We start from the raw sequence: 25,934 nt of genomic DNA, 5'->3' as shown, positions 1-25,934 counted from the left end.
TTGATGGGATTTTCTTAGCCTCAAAGGTGAGAAGAAATAAGGGCAGAGCTGCACAAGAGCCAGGATCATTTTTGTACCCCAAACTTCCAGTGACATGTTTTTAGTAAGCTCCTTTAAGAGGGACTTTGTTAGATGCCAATGTTATGTCAGCATCTCTTCTGTGCTAGGTTTCTTCCTGAAGAATTCTTAGTCCATTGCACCATCTGTACAATGTATGTGCTATATAAAGTGCATTACAGTTCTGCCTGTAGCACACCCAGTGTGGGGAGCCAAGCACTAATTGGGCTTCAAGAACAAACTGGCATTAGATAACTGTGTGAAGCTTCCAACACTATACTCACCTCTCACCTCTAACTGGGGAGCAAGAGAAAAGGACACTGTGCGCAGAAATAGGTGAAGGGGGTCCAAGATATTCTACTGTTCATTGGACTGAGAAAGTTGTAGTGGCTGGGATGCTCTAAGTTTCTTGCGAACCCCCTATAGTTATTTGGAATAACTATCGTGTTGCATAGAGCTTCAGGCGGCGGCGTCAGATGTGCCTTATCTAGACTGCCCTATTGATAGTGTTTGGAAACTGCCTTGTGCAAACATTTAAGATCAATGTTCAGTTGGCACCTGCGTGCACCTATGGAACTATATACATTACAGTATTATTCATAATTATAGCAACTATTAAAATAATGGGCTTTCCCACCTGACCTATAAAATGTTTGTTTGGATTTTTTTAGGATTATGCGTTGTCCACACTGGCAGTAAAATTATTAGCTGGAATTACTTAAGGTCACTTCTTTATTTTAAATGGTTTCTAAGCCTGGTCACTCTTGTATTGAGGTGGAGAACATGAAAAGGGACTAGTAAATCCCCATGCCCAACCTATTGCAGCTGTGATCAGAAAAGCTAGATTAAAAAACTCCCACTGTCAAGGAGACCAAACCTTCCTGTCACACCCAAAGCTCTGTTATTTTGAATTAGGCTAACACAATGGTGAAATTGAGTTTTCTGTCTGTTCAAACTGTGACCTGTCCTGTGCCCAGGGTAGCCACCTGAAAATGCCAAGGTCAGGGCAGGCTGTAAAAAGGGAGCAGATTCTCCCAGCACTTGTGGGTGGCACTGAAGCCAGACTTCCCAACCAGCCAAAACTGCGCTTCTTAATCCCCACAGAAGCCAGTATACAAATACACACAGCCCCCTTTACTGCACTTCAGTTTCTGGCTCCCAATTAGCCACTGGGTCCAGTAAAGAGACCAGTTATTTAAACTCTATGCTCTTTACTAAAAGGTTCCCTCTGACCCCAAAGGGTCAGCCACAGCACCAGATCAATATAAGTTTGGATCTTACCCAAAATATCATGCTGCCAGCCAATCCTTTTAATAAATAAAACTGAAGGTTTATTGTAAACAGAAAGAAAGAAATTGTAAGAGAAATGTTAAAGGGTCAAAGCAAAGCAAATACATACAGATGATTGTAAGTCCATATACATCAAGTCTCTGGAAGAATTGTGGAGTTGCAGGCTTGTACAGTTCCTCTAGTATACATCCAGTACCTGGATGGGTCTTAGTCCTTCGGTTCAGTTGCAAAATGAATAGATCCAGAGGTAGGTGTGTGTCTGCAGCTGAACAGGAACAAAGACTAAATGGATTCTGTGGCTTGGCCTTATATGCCCTCTGGCCTTGGCCATGCGCTCTTGTGGAATATTACAAGAACTAAAATGGAGTCCAGAGTCACATGGGCCAATCCTGGTAACTCTTCAGGTATGCCTTTAGTTTCTTCCTGGGCCCCTTGCATCTGTGAGTGTCTTAATGGGCCATTAAGCAGGCTATTGTCCTGCTGCCATCCTATCTGGGGTGTTGCCCAGGCAGCACAATTTGAAATACAGATATCTCAAATACATCTATAACTTCCATTTCACATATTACACATGAACATAAGTATCATCTGACTTAGCACATTATAACCTTTCTAACAGTTCCTGACATGGCATATCTCACATGAATTATTATGATTTTGACATATTGATGTTAACCCATATGTTAAATGCCCCCTCCCAATCTAACCATCATGACACAAACAAGCCTCTATTTTTATATTGCTTCCTTTCAAGGCTAACTCTTACAAGATCTACATGTGCTTTGAAAATGACGGATTGGGTTTAACGTTATTTATCCAGAGCACAGAACGTCTAATTTATATCCATAAATTCATTGTCTCCTGTCCTGTAGGCTTTGAAGGACCATGGACAGGATTTTCTTGTTGGCAACCGATTCAGCAGGGCAGATGTACAGCTGCTTGAAACTATTCTAATGGCAGAAGAGTGCAAGTCTGATATACTCTCCAAATTCCCTCTCTTACAGGTACAAGAATTAACAGCTCTAGCAGGAAATGAAACATGTAGGGACAGATCTTCACTGAAGTCAATTGAGCTATGTTGCTTTACATCCTCTGACAATCTGATTCTTAAACATGTACAATGGTTTCAGATATTGCCTAAGTTAAAAACTCTAATGAACAAATCATGTTATGTAGTATAAGAATACGGGGTCAGATTAATCCCTTAAACTAATGGAGTCACATCAGGGATGAATTTGGCTGGATGATTTAAACATGTGATAAAGATGCCTGATTTTGCCCTCCTTTATACCACTTTTACACCAGAGTAGCTACATGAATGTCTGTGGAGCCACTCTTGATTTATATTGGTGTAAACAAGAGCAAAATCCAGCCCAGAGCATACCAATGTCCAATGCTTTGTCTTGCAAAGAGAAATGAGCCTGAACTAAAAGAGCAGATCGGAACCCCTGTGATCTCTGGAAAAAATTGGATCTGGATCCAAACGTCACAGCTTGGACCTATCTCTACGTTCCAAAGCCCCCATTTGACAGCAACACTGGTTATGAATCCCCTCAAATAATAGAGAAAAATTAGATTCACAATCAGATCTGAACTTGGTGGCTTGTAATATCATAACCATCTCTCAGCTGGTTCTCTTAGAATCGGAATAGAACAGAAAACGAGAAATATGGTAATTCTCCTTTGAGGGATGCAAACAGTATCAGAGAGTTCCTTAAATGGGCCTGAGATACCTGCAGGGCTAGATATCCCAATGAGTGCTTACAAATTACTGTGTGTTCCTTGTATTCTCAGTCCTCCAGGACCAACATTCTTCTAACATGGTGCTCAGGAGCAGTTCAGATTAAAAGGTCCTAGTACTTCCACTGCACTTCCTCCCACAACTTTCCTTTTCCAACTGCAGCGGCTGCTCCCTCCATGCAAAATTAGAATCATAGGATCTTAGAGTTGGAAGGGACCTCAGGAGGTCATCTAGTCCAACCCCCTGCTCAAAGCAGGACTAACCTCAGCTAAATCATCCCAGCCAGGGCTTTGTCAAGCTCTGGCTTAAAAACCTCTAAAGATGGAGATTCTACCACCTCCCTAGGTAACCCATTCCAATGCTTCACCACCCCCCTAGTGAAAAACTTTTTCCTAATGTCCAACCTAGACCTCCCCCTCTGCAACTTGAGACCATTGCTTCTTGTTCTGTCATCTACTACCACTGAGAACAGCCTACCTCCATCCTCCCTGGGACACCCCTTTCAGGTAGTTAAAGGCTGCTATCAAATCCCCCCTCATTCTTCTCTTTTGCAGACTAAACAAACCTAGTTCCCTCAGCCTCTCCTCATAAGTCTTGTGCTCCAGCCCCTAATCATTTTTGTTGCCCTCCGCTGGACTCTCTCCAACTTGTCCACATCCTTTTTGTAGTGGGGGTCCAAAACTGGACAGAATACTCCAAATGCTGTCTCACCAATGCCGAATAGAGGGAAATAATCACTTCCCTCAATCTGCTAGCAATGCTCCTACTAATACAGCCCAATATGCTATTAGCCTTCTTGGCAACCAGGGCATACTGCTGACTCATATCCAGCTTCTTATCCACTGTAACCCCCAGGTCCTTTTCTGCAGAACTGCTGCCTAGATCATTGGTCCCCAGTCTGTAGTTGTGCATGGGATTCTTCCGTCCTAAGTGGAGGACCCTGCACTTCTCTTTGTTGAACCTCATCAGATTTCTTTCTAAAGTTGCCATATTTAGGCTGCAAACGCAACAATGGTGGGTCTATATGCCAACAAAAAATTGAATTTGATTTTAAAATATATTAAAACATTTATATTAGGGTTACCTATCTGGGGCCACTGGAGCTGGCTGACAAATGTTTGCAAAACCTTTTTTTAAAATGACATTTGCATTTTGTTAGGAATTTTCTTTAAAAAAATAAAATATGTTCAATGAGAAGTTTCTATACCCGTTCTGCTGCTGCAACACTCACATGCACATCTATACAAAATTGGTTGTGTTTTTGGTCGGGGAAAATCCCATTTATTCCTTTTATAAAAAGCTGTACTAGAAAATGGTGGAGACAAAGTTCGTTTATGTCAGGGTGCATTTGGGGTGGCAGGGAGAAGAGAATTTTGGGTCTACCCTTTTCCCAAAGTGGAGGGGAAAAAGTTACACTAAGTAAGCCAAAGTGGATTATTTCCTCACAATTTGAAAATGAAACATTTGATGACAATGAAATTTTTCCAGGACAATTGGAGTTGCTGTTAAAAGCCCAATTTTCAGTGAAAAAGTTCTTCAGAAAATTTCAACCGGCTCTGAAGGCCATGATTCTACAAGTCCCAGATGGACAGTGCCTGACACATGCAGAGAGTCAATGGGGCTTTGTTGCCCAACTCACATACAATTCATTGCAGGGTCAGGCCTCAGGGTCCCTTTTAAAAACATGATTAACATATATCCAAGTATCTTTTGCTCTGTTACTTCTTTCCTATTAAATGTTGGACCGTTTCTCATTTCAGGCTTTTAAAGCAAGGATCAGCAAGATCCCTACAATTAAGAAATTCCTGCAGCCTGGCAGCCAGAGGAAACCACCGCTAGATGAAAAAGTACTTCCAAAAGTGATGAGCATTTTCAACATTGGCAATGAATAATGGCTTAAAATCATGGCAGCTGTATTACTGTGGCTGTGCATTAGCTGATAAAACTGCAAAGTGCAGTTAATTCAAAGTGTGAAAATTAGAGCAACAAAATCAATTAACACAAGCTAGAAACTATGAATGCAAAAATGTCCTCAGTATATCCACATAACTGCACTAGCACCTGAAGTGGTTAATTGAATTATAGGCTGCACAGAGCAAAAGGAGTGACATTAAAACATTAGCTTTAAGAGAATAAAATAAAAAAAAAATCTAATTACTCTTGTTGTCTGAGCGCACTTTATTTAAAGAGTGCTAGACTTTGATTACACAGCTCAGGGCTCCCTACCCTGTCTCTTTCTGGTAGCTGAACGTGTCCTCATGAACCATTAGGTAACACCACACAGTACAGGGAAGTCTTAGAACACTACAAACTGCGAGTCACAGCATATAATTTCAGAAAAAGCCAGGCAGAACAGGTAGATATTGGCATAATGGGCAGGAGACACGTTTGAGGTTAGTCCTGCTTTGAGCAGGGGCCTGGACTAGATGACCTCCGGAAGTACCTTCCCACTCTCTGTATGATAGAATCATAGAATATTAATCTTCCTGAAGCTCACGTGTATTCAGGTATGAGGTGATGGTTCAGGCCAGCAGTTTTTAATTACCTTTCCCTCTGCAGTTATTGCTTTATGGATGTGTTCCACATGCTATCTTTTTTAAGTGAGCCTCTTCAGTACCTATTCTATTGCTGCAACACTCAGACATGCACATTTCAAGCAGCTAATGGGGCTTTTATTGATGAAAGTTCAGCAGTTCTCCATCTAAGTTTCCATTTGAGAAAAGAGGCGCTTGATTGTGTCAGGTACTAGGACTCTGGCCGGAGATGTAGAATTCTTCTTCTTCTTCACACTGATGTTCAGTAAATTCAACTGAAAAATAATGGATGCCTTTCTACAGTTCAAAAATGAAATAACGTGAAACAAGCTACACTACAGAAATATTAGCAAGACAATTCAATAAATGCCTTTGATCCAAACAGTGAATATCTGCAACACCTAATCCTCTTTCAAAGTTATTTAGTAAAAAATTAGTACCACACATTTGAAGTAGAACAAGTTCAGGGCAATAAAAATTCCCTTGACAATCATTTGAGAGTCCTTGTTAGATTTTAGTAAAACAAACTTATTTCGAGAGGGTGGCCCTGCATGGTATTTCCCATTTTAGAAACTAGTTGGCTTCCAGCATAAAGAAAGGAGGAGGATCAAAGGAATTCTGCGGCAGCAAGTGTGTATTAACCAGAATTCACGTACCCACCGAAAGTTTCTAATCAACAGTAACAACTAATTTCACACCCTCCTGTCTCTGGCACTTGTAAGGTGTGGCTTGCAGTGTGGCAGTTTGTCAAAAACTTGAAACCCCTGCCTGCACTGCTGAAGAGCTCATTATCAGGAGCAGCAAGCAGCTGTGCCCTCCTTTGTTCTCTGAGAGAGTAATGCAGTGAGTATGTATGTGTTCCTCTACAGAGCTGCTGCTCTGCTTATCTACCAGCTCCTGAATCATGCAGGAAGCTCTCTTGTCCATTGGAGGAACCCACCTGTCACCATTTGTAACTACAGCAAAAGCCAAGTGGCAGTGGAGGGCCTTTAATCCATTCCCCTGAGTGACATGATTCCCCCTTAACTGCCCGTGACCTGTGTTTGGAAACTGGTTCTAAGTAGTGTAATCAAACAGCTGCCCACTGCAGGATGATAGCCTGTACAAGCCCCTCACCCTAACTCTGCCTGAGCAGCAGCATGCTCCTGTAGCAACAGCCATTGGGCCGTCTTGTTCTAGCATTTGTTGAAGAGCCGCTCCCAAGTGTCCTGCTCCAGTGCCCCTGCACACAGCCTCCCCCCCCCCCCCCATGGGGGAAAGGGGTACGCTTTACCAGGGCTTGGAGGCCCGAGGTGGCCCAGCCCAGGCTGCAACCCCCATGGGTACGTGTGTGGGAGGGGGTCCGTATTACCAGTTTGTACTGGGCCTGAAAAATTATGCTTGGGCCCTGCCCCTGTAGCTCCTAGCTTTCCCCCTGCTGCACCAGCACCCCATACGGAGCACCCACCAGCACAGATGAATGCAGTATGAAAACCTAGACAGGCATGGTAGCAGATTGAGGGACGCTGGGGTGGCAACAGGGAGCTTAACGGGTGGGATGGGAGGGGGGTTAGAGAGGGGGACAGAGGCAGGAAGGTAAAAATGTCACAACCGGCACTAGATAATGGCACAGGCTGTCTGGTACAGGAGGAAGCAGCATGGTTACTACTGGGAGCAGGCTGAGGGGTTTTTATACCCAGAGTTCATTCTGTGCATGGGCTGCCTGGCAAGTTTTGGATTCTGGTTTCAATGTCCAGACTCAAACTCAGACTCTGTATCCCTTGCCATATATACACACACAGTTTATGCGTCTACTTTACCATGTTGGTCTCTCACACTGAAGGGTGGCTTTCGGCCCAGGATTGACGGTGTGTGATGGAGACGATTCTAAAAGGAATTCCTTGATCATCACAAGACACGGGGCAGCTTGCTTGTGTGGACATAGCCATAATACAGAGCTGAGCTGGGAAACCAAACCTGACAATTGCAGGATACAAGCCAGGCCAGCAGAGTGCTTGATCTGCCTGCTCCCCGGGGGTCAAGGAGCGCCTGTTCTCTCTGCAGTTGTCTCACATTTTGCAGTAAAGCCTCCACACCCCTCCGTTTTTCAAACCACGCAAGGCCAGCAGCGTGAAAAACAGCTCATCCATTCCAACCAAATCGCTGGGAACAAAACACAGCCTCCATCCCTCCCCCTTGCACTGCTGGGCTGGGGGAGAGAGAGCCAGCAGAGCAGAGGAAACTGAGCTCATGTGGGCGTGGAACTGGCTCCCCCTTGCATAGCTGGGCCGAGAAGGGAGCGAGAGCCATGGAAACAGAGAGGGGAGCCGGAGTAAACTGATCTCAGTGGGACGGGACCCTCTCCTCCATAGGGTACACGGGAAGAAGACTCCCCTCAGGAGGTGGAGCTACACGGTCCCAGGGGCGCTGAAGGCAGCCCAGTGTTGTCTGGACTGGAGCGTGTGTGGAGCGCAGGAGTGTCCGAGGTCAGTGTCCAGCGAGCCGGGAGTCGGGGCGGGCTCTGCGCCCAGCTGGCGGAGGGCAGCGCGCGGGCCGGGCTCTTTGGTTTCTTTGCTGCAGCTTTCACCTGCGCTAAAGGGGGCGAGTGGCTCCGGGGGGGCGGGCAATGGCAAAGGGATCCCGACTCCCGCGGCCAGGCGAGCGGGGCGGGGCGGAGCGGGGCGGTGTGGGCGTTCCCTCGCAGGGTGTTTGTTTGTTTGTTTGTTTGGTGCGCGATGGGCGGCGAGGCAGCGGGAGGGAGGGACTGACTGACTGACTGATTGATTAACTGTCTGTCTGTCTGTCTGTCTGCAGCGTTTGCACGGCAATGGGCCGGGCAGCTCTCAGCGGTTTCCGAGGCCCGGCGGCGGCGGCGGCAGTCTGAGACTGAGAGCTGCCCTAGCCCTACTAGTGCGAGGCGAGGAGCGCAGGCAGCCACGGGCCCGCCCCGCCCCGCGCATTGAGCGGCTCCGGGCCATCTGTGCGGGCAGCCTGAGCGCCTCGGCCTCGCTGATCAGTAAAACCCCGGCTGGGTTTGGTGCAGAGACGCCTGCGGCTGAGCAGAGGCGAGGGCGGTTACCGTGCTACAGCGCCCACCCTTGCAGTGCCGGTCACCGGCCGGGGCGGTGGGATCCCACCAGCGCTGAGCAGAACGTGCTTTTTCTGGCCTGTATGTAGGTTTGCTGGCCCTCCAGGGGTTAAAGATCAATCTGAGGTCAGGGGAGGAAACCTCCAGGAATAGGCCCGAGCAAAATCGGCAACCCTGCTTTAGGAATTTTAAGTATAGACGTAGCCTAATATAGCCAATGGGAGATGCTGATGAGAGGGGTGTGTTCTGAACCTTCCCATAGAGTTATATGCCTAAATCCAGGCTGGAGGGAAGATCCTATCTCTGTTTGCGATCCACAACTGGAAGTCCAGCAGAATAGCCACCTGTTATTTCTTGCAAGAAAGAGTTAGTTGCCTGCCTAACTCCATATAAAATGGCTTTGGGGGAGGAGAGAAGAAAGCGGCTCCCCCACCTTAATCTTTAGCCCAGTGGTTAGGGTACTCATACCTGTTCAATTCCCTCCTCTGTCCATTGAGGAGAAGGGACTTGAAGATGGATCTGCCACCTCTTAGTTGAGTGCCCTAACCACTGGGCTACAAGGTGATTCTCACTCTACAGCCCACTTAATATTTAATTATCAGTTATTTAATTAAAGTGAAATAAATAGGAGACATCCCATAGTCCAGTGGTTAGAGCACTCACCTGAGAGGTGGGGAACCACTGTTCAAATCCCATCTTATCAGGCACAGGAGAGAATTGAACCAGAGTTTTCCTTCATCCTTGTTGAGTACCTTGGGCTAAAGGTTACAAATGAGGCTGCCTCGGCCTCCTTCACCCTGCCATTTCATGGGGAGTTAGGCATGCTTTAAGAGCATCTACCACATTGGGCCCTGGGTGCGCTTCCTAAGGTTGCCACCTAGCCAATTTTTGTATTGTTCAAAAGATTGAATGTGCCAAGGGATTTTTCACTTAGTGCTAGAGCACTCTAGAACATATTCCTGTAGTGTGTGGACCGTAGCCCGGTGTTAGGATAAGATAAGAAAAATTATAAATAACATAAAAATACATACACCTGGCCCTAATCTACTATCCTGTTGGCTCAACTATCCTGGCCAGCAAGTAGGGGGTACAGCCAAGGCTTTGTCCAGTTCCCTGCTTACATGTGTGTGTGAAGTGGTGGGGTCTCAGAGGGCAATCTGGCCTTAATTTGCAGCACTGTGTGAAGCAGGCATGTCATCTGCCATGAAAGCAAAAGCCTGGATATATATGGATGAAAAACTAGGCTTCATTTGGCAGCTGGAACTGAATGGTGCAGAGTGCCTGCTGCATGGGGCTGAGCACCCTCAACTCCCACTGACTCTATGGGGCTCAGCCCCTTGCAGGATTGGGGCATTGAGCTGTACAGCTTGGCCTGGAGAGGAGTATGGCTTCAGCTCTTAGCCATATCAGAAGAGAGATTAAGGTTTTATCACCACTTGTAATTAAAGTTTTAAACCTCCAGGGGATAATTTACTCTTAATCCTATTAGGACACTGTATGGTAGAGCTGCTGTTTCTGGATCTAAACCCTCTCGGTCCAAGCCCAGAAGAAGCCAGTTCCATACACTGTTGCCCAGTGACTGGTTCACATGTCTCTACTTGGCTGAGTCAGATTTGACTTAGTGTAGGAAGTGATTACTCTGCGATCACTCGAGATCACTCTGCTGGAACAGTTCTGGACAGGCTTTGTTAACACTGCATCGTAATATAAAAGCTACTCTGAACACTATATCTAATTAGAAAGATAGGAGAGGAGTATGGTCATGCAGTGGTCTCTGTGTATACATGGGGGTCCACTCATATGGGGCTTATTGCAGGATCAAGACCTTAATCAGGTTAAACAAAAAAGTATGTCTAAATTATATTTAACAACCAGACTGGGAGCTGGGACCTTGAGAGTGGCTAAGTAGGCTTGAGACAGAAAATACAACTCATTGGAATGGATAGGAAACCTGATATTTTTAAAGTATTAAGGTTATGTCATGTACCTTATTATCAAGCCAGAGGAAACTTTACAATGGTTTAATTTCTCTTACATTAATCAGTGTTTTAAAAACCTGTATCCATCACAAAATGTAGTTTAACAGAGTCACTTAACTGGCTTGCTGCTATAAACCACGATCCGATGTTCAGGCTGGATGACAACTTCCATAATTCCCGTGTGTTCCTAAACCGTCTTGACATGGCCCCATGCAAATAGACTCATCTCCAGACTGATCTCCCCCTGTAGGAAACTGGATTGGACAAGTACAGCTTGGGTCAGTACAGACACTTCTTTTTCAGCTCCAATCCCCCTCTGCTCCATTCCCCAGCTGTTCTGAGTGCAGCGGCCAACTGATGTTAACATGCTTTTGTGTGTCTGAGTGTTAATTTCACTTCCCCTTCACTATTCCTGAGGGAGGGGAATGAAATTAACAAGCTCTAGTCTGGTATTTGCATTTTGCTGCTCACATTTGAGCAGATGGAGGCAAGCTGGAGCAGAGTCCAGAAGACCAGTGCAGATTGCTTTCTGATAGCTTCAGTTTGCTGCTCACTGAAGCCTTGCATGTGCAGGAGCAGGTGGAGGAGAATGAGAGAATCAAAGGAGACAAGGGCCAAATCCTGTTGTCTTAACTCAGGCAAAACTTCTCCTGGTTGCAGTAGTAATTCCTTTGGGAATTGTTGATGAAAACACCCAGTGGGGACTCTGGGTATGGACAACCAATGATGCAAAAGATCCTATCAGCCAACTGGCATGCGCTCTTTTCTCTATGGCCTTCATTTCACTGGTGTGTTTCTGATTCTCTGCCACAGAATTAACCTTTGGCCCCTGATAAGAGATTGAAAAATTGTTGCAAAATCTGTTCCATCAATAATTAAACCTTGTCTCTAACAATGGAGTAATTCATTTGCATTGTGGGATAACCTGTTGAGTTTGCCCTCAGCCTTAATGCTGGTTTTATCTCTCATCCTCAAGGACCTTCTAAGTTCCACCAAAAGCCTTTCAAGTGACATTTTTTCCCCATTTCAGTGTGTGCTGAATTCATGCTGGCTGCTACACTTACAGAATTAGATGCCCCCGCTTTGGGTGCCAGTGACCTTTAGAAAGGTCAAGACAACCCATCTGTTGTCTGCTGGTAGGTACAATCAGTATGCTGGCTGTGCAGGCAATGAACTGTCTTAAAAATCCAATTGAGATCAAGCTGATTGTTCTTTAGACCCTTTTTAGTTGATTCTGTGGGGGGCCATAGGATGTAAATCCCTGTTATAACGTAGCCATTGCTCTAGAAAGTGGAATGGGCCTTGCATACAATGTCTATATACAGTGTGTTTTGGCTGATATTCACAACTAAACCAGCTGGAATGTGGAAGGCAGAGATCCCAATGTCATGAACATTTTTAGGATATTTGGATGCCTTGAGCTCTTAATTCCTAAAGGCACAACAGTCCTACGGCTTGGGATTTTACATTGAAGGGATGAAAATATATCAGCGTACTCATCCTTCTAAATCTTTTCTTTTGGGTCCTTGGGGAGGTGATGAGTATGACTCAGCAGATTGCAAAGGCTGGTGTCACATGAGCACTGTTAACAAAACCAGAAACCACTGAATGCTTTGCAGGCTCTGTGCTGCCACTTGCTGATATATGAGATAGGATATGAGATACGATAGGAGGTGAGATGAATGGGAAGCAGAGGGTGTGAGTGAAGCCATCCCTGCAAGTATTTTGCCAGTTGGTGCTTATAGAAATGGTTGGGACCATGCATGCAGCTGCCTTTGCTTTAGCTGTAGATGTAGAGCTGATTGGTGAAGAGGAGGCATAGTTACAGAGCAAGGCCAAAAGGGCCACAGTCCAGTTCTAAGTAGGGATGTAAAAGGCTAACCCTTTAAACGGTAGTCAGCTGTTTAAAGGTTTTAAACAGCTGATTACTTTAAACTGGGGAGGGGAGCAGCTGAGTTCTGGGTGGGGTGGGGGGAGGTGCAGAGCCCAGTGTGTGTGGGGGTGGAGGGGCGAGCCACAGCTGGGCTCAAGTCCCGCAAGCAATGGGGAAGCAGAGAGCCCAGCTTGAGTGGGGACAAGCTGCAGCTGGGCTTGGCTCCCCGCGAGGGGTGGGGGAAGCACGGAGTGCAGCGTGGGGGTTGAGGGGGCCAGCCGCAGTGTACTCTGGTTCCCCTCCCCCCCAAAGTGTTTATTTTTAGAACGTTTAAACAGATTTTTAATTAAACTAATTTTTACATCCCTAGTTCTAAGGCCACATTTAAACATTGTTGGATCAGGCACTGGCTTATAGGTTGGGTGACTGAGACTGGTTAGCCTAGGTCCCATGAGAGGATTGGCCATTGGCTGGAGCCTGAAGAATTAATTAGTTTATCCAAGTACATCCAACTGATCCTCTTGCTAAAAGGCCAAAGTGAATGGTAAAGGCAGAGTAGAAAATTAATTTTGTCAGTGTATTTAAATGATTTTGCAGATACTTAAGCTCTGCAGTTCTCCTTCAGTCTAGAGAATTGTCCACTAGTGGGTGGCTGTGACACAGAGGACCATTTGTGGTTCGCGTCTGTGTCAGCAACTCTTGTCATGCTTGACATACACTCTAGCCCTCACACAGTGCTGCATGATGTTTTTTTTTTTAAAGGTGACGTAATATTGTTTGAAATCTAATAACAGACTGGTCATTAATGTCACTCTGAAATGTTTGTAACAAGTCTGTAAGTGAAATTATGGATACTCTCTGGTGATATGTCCTGGAGTCTGTAAACAGATGAAGAAGACAAAACAGGTTTCTTCTGTATAAAGGGGAAATCAAATATGGTGGCAGATGCCGTGTCCAGGAAAGGAGGTTCTGACCCGCTGCCTCTGGGTCAGCCAGTGGCTAACCTAGCTGCAGCTTTGTAAAGGGTACGGTCTGACCCTAACAGCATCCCAAGGCCAGAGGGCAGAGCTGGATTGACCAATGTGTACCCAGCTCACTGGTGTCATGATCTGAATATAAAAGATGTCATGTATATCATTGTAAATCTAATGACACACTGGTGGTTAATATCCTTGTAAAACGAGTGTATTAATACTATATGTGGAGCTATGGATGTTCTCTGATACTATGTTTTAAAGTCTGTATTTGAACAAAGTAGAAAAGAGGTCTATCCAGGCCTTGAACGTAAATGAAGCAAGGGTTGACCAGTAGCAGAAGGAATTGCAATTTATATATGCGGCAAACAGAACCATCAAAACTCAGAAGATAGTTGGGGAGTCAGCATGACCAGATCACAAAGGACTGTGTATTTGCTTGTCTGACTAGACTGTTAGGCAGAGCCAATGAATGTATATTTATATGCAAGGTAAACAAAGCCATCAGGAGAGCAAGTGAGGAAAGATGACCACTTATCTATCTTGATGGGGGACGGAAATGATATCCTCCAGGAAGCCTTCCTTCCTTGCGAAGCAGGGTCAATGAACTTTGCGAGAGAGACTTGCCCCTCTCTTGACAAAGTTATTAATTGCTTGAGCCACTAAAGAGGCCAGAGCTCTTGAGATCACAGAAAGATGGTTCAAGGGGGTTGAAGTCTCAGGAAATTAATCATAGGGAGAAACCTGCTTAGGCAAAGATAGTAACTGGCTGAAATTAAATTTTAGTCTTAGAAGCGTATTCCTACTTTGGTTTGTTTGTAACCCTTTCTAACCTTTATTACTTCTACTGAGGTAATGTCCACACTACAGCCTGTGTTGGCAAAACTTTGGTCACTCGGGTGTGAATATTCCACCCTCCTGAGTGACAGAAGTTTCACCAACATAAGCACTTATGTGCACAGCGCTATGTCAGCAGGAGAGCTTCTCCCGCCGACATAGCTTCTGCTGCTTGCGGAGATGGGTATTTTTTATGCCGACGGGAGCAACTTCACCAGATGTGCTGCAACAGCACAGCTGTATCAGTACCTCTGTGCTGCTGCAATGCTGTAGGTATAGAGTATCACTTAACTTATAGGGCTGTTGTCTTGTAGGCAAGCTGCTGGGGTCAAGGCACTGAAGCAGAGCTGCAGAGCAAACAGACATAAGGGGACCGCCTGCTTGACTACTGGCTGTTGGTATCTGGGCTGTGAACCACACTAGCAGAGCATTTAAGGCACCCAGGACTATAGGGCAGGCGGTGACATAACCACTCACTGGTCTGGATTGCACTCACGAATGTCACAGTGACATTAAAAAAAAGATTTATTCCTAATAAATCATAATTTCAAAAAAAGGGAGATCAATAAGACAATGCCAGTTCAACATTAGCTCAATGATTCCCCATAAAACAGTTCAGTCTCCCATTCAGTAAACAGACAGAAATACTGTTTCTCCACTGAGCCCATGGAGGGCTTGTTTGAGTGAAGCCCAGGTTTTTGGGTCATGATTATCTCTCTCTTCCTCATGTGCATCTCCATCGCAAGACACTCAGCAATATTTATTATATTGGCAGGTAAAACTCAAAATCCCCTTTGAAATTATTAGGGTATTTTAAATGCTTCCTTTTAAAATCACTTTCCTTTGCTGTATTTGTCAGGGAACAAGAAAACTGAAAACATGGCTGGAAAACCCAAATTGCACTACGCTAAAGGAAGAGGTAAAATGGAGTCTATCCGATGGCTGTTAGCAGCAGCTGGGGTTGAGGTTTGTACTTCTTATAAAGTGATCAAATTAATTAATGGTTGGAATGACTGTTCTATTTTGAAAATATGACTAATCAATAGTTATTAGCGCCATCTTCTGACACACAAGTGATTACACCAACGTGTACAAGAATCACAAGAAATTGGATATACATACTGCATGTCAGTTATCCTATTTATTATTTACATGGTCCTAACAGTATTCAATAAGGATGTTAGTGACACTGGCATTTCATATCCTGTAGAATGTATTTATTTCATTCTTTGCAATAATGAGATGTTTCTGAACAGAAATGCTGCTGCAGCTGTTACCACTCAATGATGCCAGTTCCCATTCCTTTTGTGGCTGCAGAACTCTGATTTCTCTATGCTGAAACACTCCCAGTAATTGTATTTCAAACAGAAAATTATTTATGCATAAACTGCCTCATAAAAGGGCTTCTGTTTCCAAGGAGAATTTAGCTGTCATTTTGTTCAGAAAAATTAAACTACAAAGATCTTGGATTGTTGCTGCTGCTGCTGAAAATCAGGAATTTCTCCAGCTTTTTTTGAATATTTGATATTTGCAATTGTCTCATTTACTCTTTCTTTAAAGACCCAGTTACACATGAATAACTTTGAAAAAAAATTTGTTTAGAGATAATTTTATATGCGTTGGGCCAAATCCTCAAACTTCTACAAAATAGCATAGCTCTCCTGAAGTCAAGCAAGCTGTCCCGATTCACATCCAGCGAAGGTCTGGCCTGATGTCTTAATTTCTATGCTGAACTATTGCTTGAAAACATTGCCATCATTTTCTAGGAACTCATTTTCCTCTTTGGCTTTCTCAACACTTGAAGTGAAAAATCTTCTTTATGACATTCTGTGATGTATGTTACTGAGGGGGATAAGCTGTCAGAGAACAAGTTATGTAGGAACAAAGATCCTGTTCTCGTTCAAATGTCTCTTATTTTTATTTTTTAAATCTAGGCAAGAAACATAAAGGCAGCACTGTATCTTGTTGTTTCTCAACATTTTCCATGTGGCATCAGCTGCTTTTTAAGTAAAATACCCAAAGGCAAATAGCCACTAATTGTTCATTCATGACTCCCTTTATTCCTCTGTTTTCCAGTTTGAAGAAGAGTTTGTGGAAACAAAGGAAGACTTGGAAAAGTTACGGAAGGGTGAGTCTATGACCTGATCCAAACTTGCACCAGGTTAACTTAAAGGTGTGCTTTTTAAACTGGTGCAAGTTTGTGTCTAAACAGTCTTATTTTAAGAATGGCTTTCTTTGGTTTGGTTTAATGCGGATTCTCAGTGGAAGGGGAATTTTGTCCATGAGAGAACTTCTCTAATACGATGTGGCCTGCATTAGAGAGAGATTACATATTCCTTCAGTCTTGCAGTAGAAGCTTAGGATCTCTCAAATATAACTGGAAATGTCCTCTTGAATTATAAGGCCTTTTCTTTCAGATCCATGCAATGATTCAACAGTTTGTGAGGGCTGAGTGACTTAACTTCTTTTCCTTTCCAAAGATGGAGACCTGCTGTTTCAACAAGTGCCCATGGTGGAAATCGATGGAATGAAGATGGTGCAGACCAGAGCCATTCTCAGCTACATAGCAGGGAAACACAACCTCTATGGGAAGGACCTGAAGGAGAGAGCACTGTACTGTAACAGCACTACCCTTATTAATATACACTGTCTTTATTTTATTTGATCATTTTCCTAACCTAGATAGAGAATAATACTGCTTTGAAATTTAGCCCCGCCTGATGCCCTTTGTATGTATATTAAAATTATACATCTTTCAAAACACTGATCCCTCAAACTCCAGAGTTTTGATTTGTGGTCCTTATCTGACTGGTAGATTCTTATATTCTAAGGCCAGAAGAGACTATTGTAATCTTTTCTGACCAGTATATCACAGGCCACAGAACCTCCCCAAAATAATTCCTAGAGCACATCCTGTAGAAAAACATCCAATTTGATTTTAAAAGTGCCAGTGATGGAGAATTCACCATAACCTTGGAATATTGTTCCAATGGTTAATTACTCTCACTGTTAAAATATTTACACCTGATTTCCAGTAAGACTTGGTCTATCTTCAAATTCCAGTCATTGGATCATGTTATACCTTTCTCTGCTAGACTGAAGACCCATTATTAAATACCTGTTCCCCATGACTGTTAATGAACAAATTGATGATACTGTTAAGGCCCTCCACGGAGTTCCTTCAGTTACATAAAGACCAGAAGCATGTTAAGTTCTTGAGGCAACTACCAATCCCTAATGGGATGATGATAAAGGCCTCATATGCCTTAGTGCTTACTTTGATTTCTTTCCTATTTAATGATAGTGATTCAGAGAACTTAATCTTTGGAGGCAGCCGGGTGTGTGTGTTTGTGCCTGTTGGCCCAATTTAAAAACATCCAGTTTCAGCCAGAAACTTCTGTTCACTTGAAAAATTACCATAGTGTAGTACCATATGTAGTACCATAGTGTAGTACCATATGTACCAACAACAATTTCCTAAAAACAAAACAATTTTCTGATACCTGTTGCTTAGACAAGGACTTCATCATATACAAGAATTCTAGTGTCGCAGCATTGTACTATAGCTTAATGCGTGAGTAATGACATTTTTCTTGTCCACCCCTCCTAACAAAGTCACAATGAAAACATCAGTGTTAAGAGAACACATTAAGTATGCTTTCTCCTGAAAAGTGACTCAGTGGGAATCCTTTTAAGGGGTTCCATGTTTGTGGCATCAATTACGTCCAAATATATTTGCTCATTTTACAAGGAAAACCTTTCCTCCCACCCTTCCTAGCTGGTGAACTCAACTTCGGCTTTGACTCTTTCAGCATCATTACCAACACATTAATTATTTTGAAGACCATATTCTATCCTTGACTATAATAAGGTCGATGAAGTAAATCTAAACTCCACCATTTGCTACCTGTTCAGCATTATTGTCATCAAAAACCTAAATTGCTAGTTCTCAAAATGCTCTGTAGAGCTCTTGCTGGTTATATATTGCTGGTGCCTCTTTGTTTCCAGCTGTTAAAAAAAACCCCACCCTTTAAAAACTGGAGCTGGTTGAAAGAGGGAAAACAAGGGGCGAAAACCTTTCCCAAAATTCTCATTTATTGTCAAAATTCAAAAATATTTTTGACCAGCAGTGTAGCTGGTTGAAAAACAGGGAGAAAATTTTCCTCTTTATTTTTTGGAAGATCAGGATATAAACAGCTTTTGAATAGCACAGCTAAAAATACATTGATACTTTCCTAATATTACTCTTCATGTAAGCCGTTTCTGCCACAGGGACAATCTCTGTTAATATGAGATTCATCCTATGAAAAAGACTGAAAACCCTTAGTCTAAAGTGTTACTAATAGCGCAAGTAAAGGTCAAGAGGTCAAAGCAATTTTGTTGTAGAGCAGTGGTTGAGCTAGCCTCCTGAGTATTCCAGCCACTGCACTACAATAAATAACAAAGCTGACTGGAGAAAAGTCAAGTTTTCAGAAATGAATGGACTTCTCTAAATGGAAAATAATATCTGTTTCAGGATTGATATGTATGTGGAAGGAACAACAGATCTGATGGGAATGATCATGTCTTTGCCTTTCCAACCACCCGAGGCAAAGGAGAAGAATTTTGCCTTAATCATTGAGAGGGCCACAACCAGATATTTCCCAGTCTATGAGAAGGTAAGTGACGGTGAGGCAACAGTGCAGACGTTACAGAACCCAAAGGAGAACCGTTTTTACTATGTTTGCTGAAATTTCCCTTACAGAGCAGGAAATCTCCTCAGGGCAGGTGAACTTGTAGGACTCCAGGACCGCACAGTGGAAACCTCATAGAATGATGTGAAAAATGGCACCATCAAGCAACCTAGTGCTGATTCTGCCACTGAGAGTCCCTCAGTAGGACCACAGAGTACGATGCTATTTGCAAAACCATCTGTCATTGGCTGTCTGTCTTCAACTGTCTTATTTAGAAGACAGATGTCATTTGCAAAGTCTAAATTTCCAAGATTGCCATCTATCCATGCAATGTCCATTTCCATGCTGATGGTCTGTCACTTAAAGTCAATAGCAACTCCAAACAAGAGGAGGGATAAGCTATTACCTTGTCTGACACCACTGTTAACATTAAACCAGTCTCTGTTAGCTCCTGGTTTATCTTTGCTACACACTGAGTGTTTTGATGCAAGTTTCTAATAATTTGAATGATTTTGTTGGAGACTCTATAGGTTCATATTATTTGCCCTGGTGATTCTCTAGCTACACTATCAAATGTTTTTTGGAAATCCATAAAATCAGGACCACTGGCAGTTGCCATTCATTGCTGTGCTTACAATATTTTGCAGGATAAAGATTGGGTCTAGACAAAATTGATTTAGGTGAAAACCAGCTTGTTCTCTGTTTGCTATCTATGGCTGCTCTCAGGCTATTTGGGTGATTGCACAGAACGCTTTCTCTTGGACTGAAAGGACCCAATCCATGCCATTTGCTACCATCACTCAAATCTCCATTTATAGGAAGTTTGATTATAATTCCTCTTATGGGGTGTGTTCTTTCTCCTATACCATATGTAAGAGGCATAACCTCTTTTCATATTGACATCTCCACATGCCTTAAGTAGTTCTGCTCTAATTTGATTTTCACCTGGTGATGCATTTTGTTTAAACTTTCAATGGCTACTTTTAAATTTATTCACAGTAACTAGTTTAATCAAAGTTTGTATGGGTCTGTGTTAAAAGCACACAGGATCTATGCGAAGAAGTAAATGGTTGCACGTTCCAACTGTATTATGAACTTTTCAAGATTCTGTATCTTTGTTTCTTCTAAGGTGATTTAAGACAGCCAAAAACACTAGATGTGTTTACACTGTAGTTGGTCTTGTACCTGTAAGGGCAGTGACCTGTTCAGGACAGATGCTCTCAGTTATATGTTTGCTTATTTATATAGTGTAGACTGACTACTAACATTCAGTTATTCACATTGGCATCCAGCAGTTGGCTAGCACAGCAATAGGCTCTTTAGAAATGCTGTTAGACTTGATTCTGCAAGAGAGTTGGTTCTGATGGACTCTAGCTCCACAGTTCAGGGATTTGTACACTTGGTTGCCAAACTTCTGTTATGGATGATGCTGTTGTTGCTGCTCCTCTGCTTCGTAAACAGCCTTGAACTGATGGTTGTAAGGGTCCAGAGGAGTCTCTACACCAGGCACAGACTGTCCCAGCTGTTGCTTTCTGTCAAGATTCTGCTTCTCAAGGACTAATTACCCTGCTGGAGTTTCCTGAGGCAGAAGCATGTTTCTCTGGATATTTGGCAAAAGCAGAGATGCCTACAAAGCAAAAGAGGGAGAGAAATAAAGTGGGACTTCAGGAGCTCATAATACCTGCTAGCCCAAGCAGTGCTCTTAATAGCTTTGAAGATGGGTCGTGTTTCTCCTGAACTGCCTGCTATTAGCAATCTGCATAAGTGTTGCATCCAGCTGCAGGAGAATCATTCAATTATAAAGGGAGGCAGGGAAGGATGTAAGAAAGGAGACTGTGCTTAGTAAAACTGGATGAGGGAGAGCTTGACTATGTTCCCAACCTACTGCAGATATTGAAATTACAAGAGCAGTGTGAAACTTCACTGTAACTAGCGAAATAAACCACACTCACAGTTATGGCATCTACTCTGAATAATAAGTGTGGTTCTCTAGGGCTGTCTGAGCCATCCTTGCTACAAGGAAGCATAACGTGATATCACAAGTGTATGACACCCATGCCAAAAACTAGGGAACACAAAAATACAGCATATTAACAGAGAACCACATTTATTAACTGAGAACCACAGTTAGGATGCTGTGGGTTTGGAAATACAACCTGCTTCATGCAGAGATTGCTGTGGTGATAGCTTAAACATTGTAGGTAAGCAGGAGGCCTCCCTTTTTAATTAAGGCTGGGACACATCACAGGTAATCCTCTATACACTATTTCTTAACCACTTCCACAGATTACTCCCTTCTCTTGTTTGCATCTCTGCCATGAACCTCCTACTTGTGAGACTGAAGTCCTACAGTTGTCCTGGCCTAGGAGAAGGTTATACACTAAATCGTGGGCCCAATTTGAATTAAATGGCTTTGCATTCTGATTACCCACAATCCTCTGCTTATTAACCTCTTGCTTGGACTAGCCCTGATAAATACATATCTAACCAAAGTAAGCTATTTCCCATTTGTACCCTGTTTTCTCATATTCCATAGGTTTTAAAAGACCATGGCCAGGAGTTTCTTGTTGGTAACAAATTTAGCTGGGCGGATGTCCATCTGCTTGAAGCCATTTTAATGGTAGAAGAGTGCAAGCCTGATATACTGTCCTCATTCCCTCAGTTACAGGTAAATGAATCCCCTACTCTCACCAAGGAACATACCCGTATGCTCAGACTGTGTTAACCAATGTAAAGTATTGCTGTTTAAGCCCCTGGAGCCATTGCAACCCTGGATCTCTCATTATTCTCAATGGAAGATGCTGTGGAAAGAGTAGAACATTTTCAGCAAAAAGAAACTGCACTGAAGCCAAAATGCTTGAGAGAGATATTTGAATTTGGATGAAGACTGTAACTGTGTTTTAGAGGGAGACATTCTCTCATCCACTGGCCTGAAAGACCCTGTTCAAGTCCTGGAGACACTCCCATGGAAGACCCACGTTGAAATCCTTGTTCTGACCAATTCAAAGCAGAGTTCACTCTGCTTCAGGCAGAGCAAGGGCTTGAACTTGGGTCTTCTAGGTGTTCCGACAGGTAAATGATCCCCCAGAGTCAATAATGAATCGATTGGAAATAAATGAGTTTAATTATAAACACAGGAGTAATATAGGTTTAACTAGTTATAAAAGGACATAAAAACAATTAAGTATTAAACAGGACTAACTACAAAGACCTAAACTAATATTAAACAGACAGGGGTTCCCTGACCAGGAATCAAACCCTGGTCTCCCACGTGGTAGACAGGGACACTTACCACTATGCTACACAGACAACTAGTTGCTGGTAGGAAAGAGAAAGGGGTTACACTTGGTTGTAGGAAACAGAAAGGGGTTACACAAACTCTTAACTGAAAAGCACCAAGGCAGAAGCAGTTAACTACACGAGGGAATGCTTTCACATAGAGATTTCACAGACAATGAGTTAATTACAGAGCACAGAAAGGGGGGGGGGGGGGTCACACGGGTAGCTAACTGCAAGGGGCAAACAGGCAGCTAAAACAGAGACTAAAAGAGAGAGAGGGTTAGCAACCGGGGGGGCGGCTGCTTTCAGAGCAGGTTTAGAGGGCTAGCAATGGGGGGGGAGCGGCTTCTGCTTTCAGGGCAGGTTTAAAACAAAGAGAGAGAAGGTTAGCGGGGGGGGGGGCGGCTTCTTCTTTAAGAGCAGGTTAAAAACAGAAACTAAAAGAGAGAGACGGTTAGGATCTTACCAGTCTTAGCAGGAAAAGTTGCAACATGACCCCTGAAGCTAAATAGCAACACAGAGCAGGCTCACACGTTTAGGCTCAGAGTCCGGAGTGGGAAAGGGAAAAAACAGGGCCGCTGGTGTGTCTAGCAGATGGTGAGTTCTCTCGGTGGAGCCTGGGGCATGCCCCGGCTTTATACTAATCGCTTCAGGTGGCCAAGGTTACTCCTGATTAGAGGGGAGACATTTGAATCAGGGCAAACCTTTGGCTGGGAGGTGAGCCGACCGTTAGGGTGGCTGTGCTTTCAGTCAGGTAGACAGCTGCTCCCAGTCACCTGGTCAGTTTCAGGAGGAGCGAGGAAATTGCCTAATAAGGTCAGTTTCAGCAGGAGTGAGCTAATGGCCTAATAAGGTCAGGTCGAGGTTTTACTGATGCACCAGGTGGGTAGGTGGGGGCGAGAGGTGGACATATCAGGTACTGCGTTGCAACACTAGGGTCTAGGCTAGTGCCCAAATCACCACACTATTACACAGATGTTCCTATTACTCTCAAAATTGAAAACAGACATTAACACAATTACATTTGCGTGAACACCTTTGCAAGATTACAAACGGGAACAAAACAAATTTTGAAACCTTGAAAGTTGCCACAAAAAGGAACTGTCATCCTCCAGCCAGCTCTCCTACTGACCTAGTTTAGAAATCTGGCCACAAATAGCTACCAGTTGTTTTGTTTTGTGTGTTTTTTGCTCATGAAATTTTTTTGTAAAATACATTGTGCATTTTAATCTATGAAGTTGCCATTTCCTTGCCCTGAAAGGCTTTTTACTACTTCTTCTTTTAGGCTTTTAAAGGAAGAATAAGCAACATCCCCACAATTAAGAAATTCTTGCAGCCTGGTAGCCAAAGGAAACCACCAGCAGATGACAAGTTAATTGCACAGGTGAAGAAAATATTCAACATCTAATCACTATATGATTACTAAAAATCACTGCAACGACACTATATTAGTTCAGCCACGCTTAATATAGCTGTAAATTTCACACAAACATTTTATGACACTGTACAGGAAATCAGATTAGATAATTTGCTCTTCTAGCTTTAATCTGTGAAACTGAATTTTGAAAGTTTTTAGCAACGCTCTAAAAATGTCATTGCAATAGTTATAACTAGATTGCAATGTATTGTAGACAAGGGTATGGTGTTAAAGAATCTTGTAACTGGAGGCTACATTTACTTGAAATAAAACACATTACTTTCTGTTTGAGTTCATTTATTTATAATACCTGTTCACAGCTGAAAGCTCTTGAAATGCTTTAGAAAGGTGGGTGTACACTCTCATCCCCATTTTTCAAATGCAGAAACTGAGGCTCTGGAAAGTTGTTGTGTGACCTTAAATCCAGGAATAGAACTTCAATCTCTGATTCCCTTTCCATTTCCCTATCCAGTGGACCCCGCTGATTCCATTAGTATTTCATTGCTATTTCGATCACCCCGGGGCTCCCAATGTCCTTGAAAGCTTTCCATACAGATTCTGAACCCTTATTGCGACATAACTTGCTGGGTAAGTAGTATCTTACAAGAAGATACATTAGAGCTCAGAACTCTACAATAATTGGTATTTTATAAGCAGAAATGAAAAACCATTTAAATCTCTGAAGTTTTCAGGATTTGGGTTAAACTCTTATTCAAAATGTTTTGTTCACTGGCACTCCAAACGAATTAAATCCATTGCTTGCTTGAGTACCAAAGGGAGCTGGCGGATATTCATGCTCTTCTTTTGACATTCTCCGACTTCCCAGACCCTCATGAGGCAACTTGAAGGGGAAGCTGAGTGATGGAAGAACAGGCAGCCATACTGCACATCATTCTTGCCTCCTCACCTTGCCACTCGATGGTTAGTAAGGTGGGTGAGGGGAGGAAGTTACTGTTTGCTATGCTACCCAGGAACTCAATTCCCCACTGGTAGTCCATTTTGAAGAGGGGGACAGAGCTGTGGTGGCTGCGAGCCTCTAAAGTGCTGCTGCCACAGGGTGACACTAGCCCTTGAAGAAGGAAGAAGCCAGTGCAATTGTGACTGGTCAGTTAACCTCCAATTAGGCTTAAGAAGGCATCTGGGCTCTAGAGGGACGAAGTCCCTGGAGGAAGACAGGAAGGGGCAGGTGAGGGCTGTCTGAACACAGGGCAGAGACAGAAGGTGCAGCAGTGAGTTGCCATGGGAAAAATCTGCAGAAAGCTCTGCAGCCCTCCCTATAGAGGCAGGAATGGGCAGGAAGCAGCGGAGGGAAATGCCTGCTGTCCTTCCTGAACTAGAGAGCCAGGGCCAGAGAATGCCAGAGAGGGCTGCAGTCTGAGAGCAGCAGAGGGAGATGCCTGCTGGCTCTCAGTGCGGGAGGTGAAGCCAGAAAGGCGTAATGAGCCATGCCCGTGCGAAACCTGGAGGTGAGTGCGAGGAAAGATGCTAGGGCTGTACATTGATGGACTGGAATAAATTAACCCTACAAGGGCTATTCCTGCTCAGACTGTTTGGACTATTTCAGGGAACCACTGAAGGTGAAACTGAGGCAGGTGCACTGCTTGTGCTATGACCTGACACTGGAAAGCGCCTGAGGTGCAAGGCCACCCTATGACACTTGCCAACACCAGATTTCACTGTGCCTGACAAGCATCACTGATCGGTGCATCAACCCAGTGCTGAAAGCAGCTGAGACAAGACCAGGGAGTGCTCAGTTTCCTTTCAGCAACTACACTTGAGCCTCGGCTAATTTCAGTAAGTTCCAGTCCGCCAGTGACCTCTTCACTGAGTAGAGGGACAGTTAATGGCCTGGTTTTGTTCCTTTACTGGTTGCCTTTTCAAGAAGGTTGGATCTGACCGCTTACTCTGCTTCACTGTTTCCCCTGCATACATGGGAAGTGCTGCTAAATGTATCATAAATAAAATGAAAAAACTGATTTTGTTTTCGTTGGCTCCTGGTGCTTCTCCAAGGGCTAATTTTGCTGATATATGATTTTTGACATTGACAATGGGCTAGATCCACAGAGGAACTTAAGACATTCAGATTTCCCCTCCTCCCTCCCTCCCTAACCCTGGAGGTGCCTAAATTCCCTAGGGCTCTAAGTTTCTGCTGGCAAAATCCCATAGGAACCCACTGCTGGGCAAGTGCAAGACTAAGTCTGGACAGCACCAAG

The 25,934-nt window shown here is 43.7% G+C and overlaps 2 protein-coding genes across 2 annotated transcripts; both read left to right on the top strand.

Annotated features, from left to right (window-relative positions):
* Window positions 1–2,219: 2,219 nt before the first annotated feature.
* On the top strand, window positions 2,220–5,435 carry LOC137161010 (glutathione S-transferase-like; the record flags this gene model as incomplete). Its single annotated transcript, XM_067560017.1, has 2 exons — window positions 2,220–2,351; window positions 4,849–5,435. Coding segments are annotated over 2 exons (264 nt in total), but the record flags the coding sequence as incomplete, so codon positions are not given.
* A 2,442-nt stretch (window positions 5,436–7,877) lies between these two features.
* Window positions 7,878–24,005, top strand: LOC137161012 (glutathione S-transferase-like). Its single transcript, XM_067560020.1, has 7 exons — window positions 7,878–8,087; window positions 15,212–15,318; window positions 16,429–16,480; window positions 16,833–16,965; window positions 18,869–19,010; window positions 21,562–21,693; window positions 23,590–24,005. The coding sequence occupies exons 2-7, from the start codon at window positions 15,232–15,234 to the stop codon at window positions 23,710–23,712; spliced, it is 669 nt and encodes a 222-aa protein (XP_067416121.1). The 5' UTR covers window positions 7,878–8,087; window positions 15,212–15,231; the 3' UTR covers window positions 23,713–24,005.
* Window positions 24,006–25,934: the final 1,929 nt, after the last annotated feature.

This window comes from Emydura macquarii, unplaced genomic scaffold (assembly GCF_026122565.2).
Source record: "Emydura macquarii macquarii isolate MOO-44397 ecotype Brisbane River unplaced genomic scaffold, CSIRO-AGI_Emac_v2 contig_2224, whole genome shotgun sequence".
Taxonomy (NCBI): domain Eukaryota; kingdom Metazoa; phylum Chordata; order Testudines; family Chelidae; genus Emydura; species Emydura macquarii.
This window is presented reverse-complemented; position numbering and strand designations above follow the sequence as displayed.

Excerpts from the sequence above, each read along its gene's own strand:
- LOC137161012 (XM_067560020.1), top strand. The coding sequence starts at position 15,232 with ATGGCTGGAAAACCCAAATTGCACTACGCTAAAGGAAGAGGTAAAATG. Across the intron at positions 15,319-16,428 it reads TAGCAGCAGCTGGGGTTGAG|TTTGAAGAAGAGTTTGTGGA; the intron begins GTTTGTACTTCT and ends TCTGTTTTCCAG. Across the intron at positions 16,966-18,868 it reads GACCTGAAGGAGAGAGCACT|GATTGATATGTATGTGGAAG; the intron begins GTACTGTAACAG and ends TATCTGTTTCAG.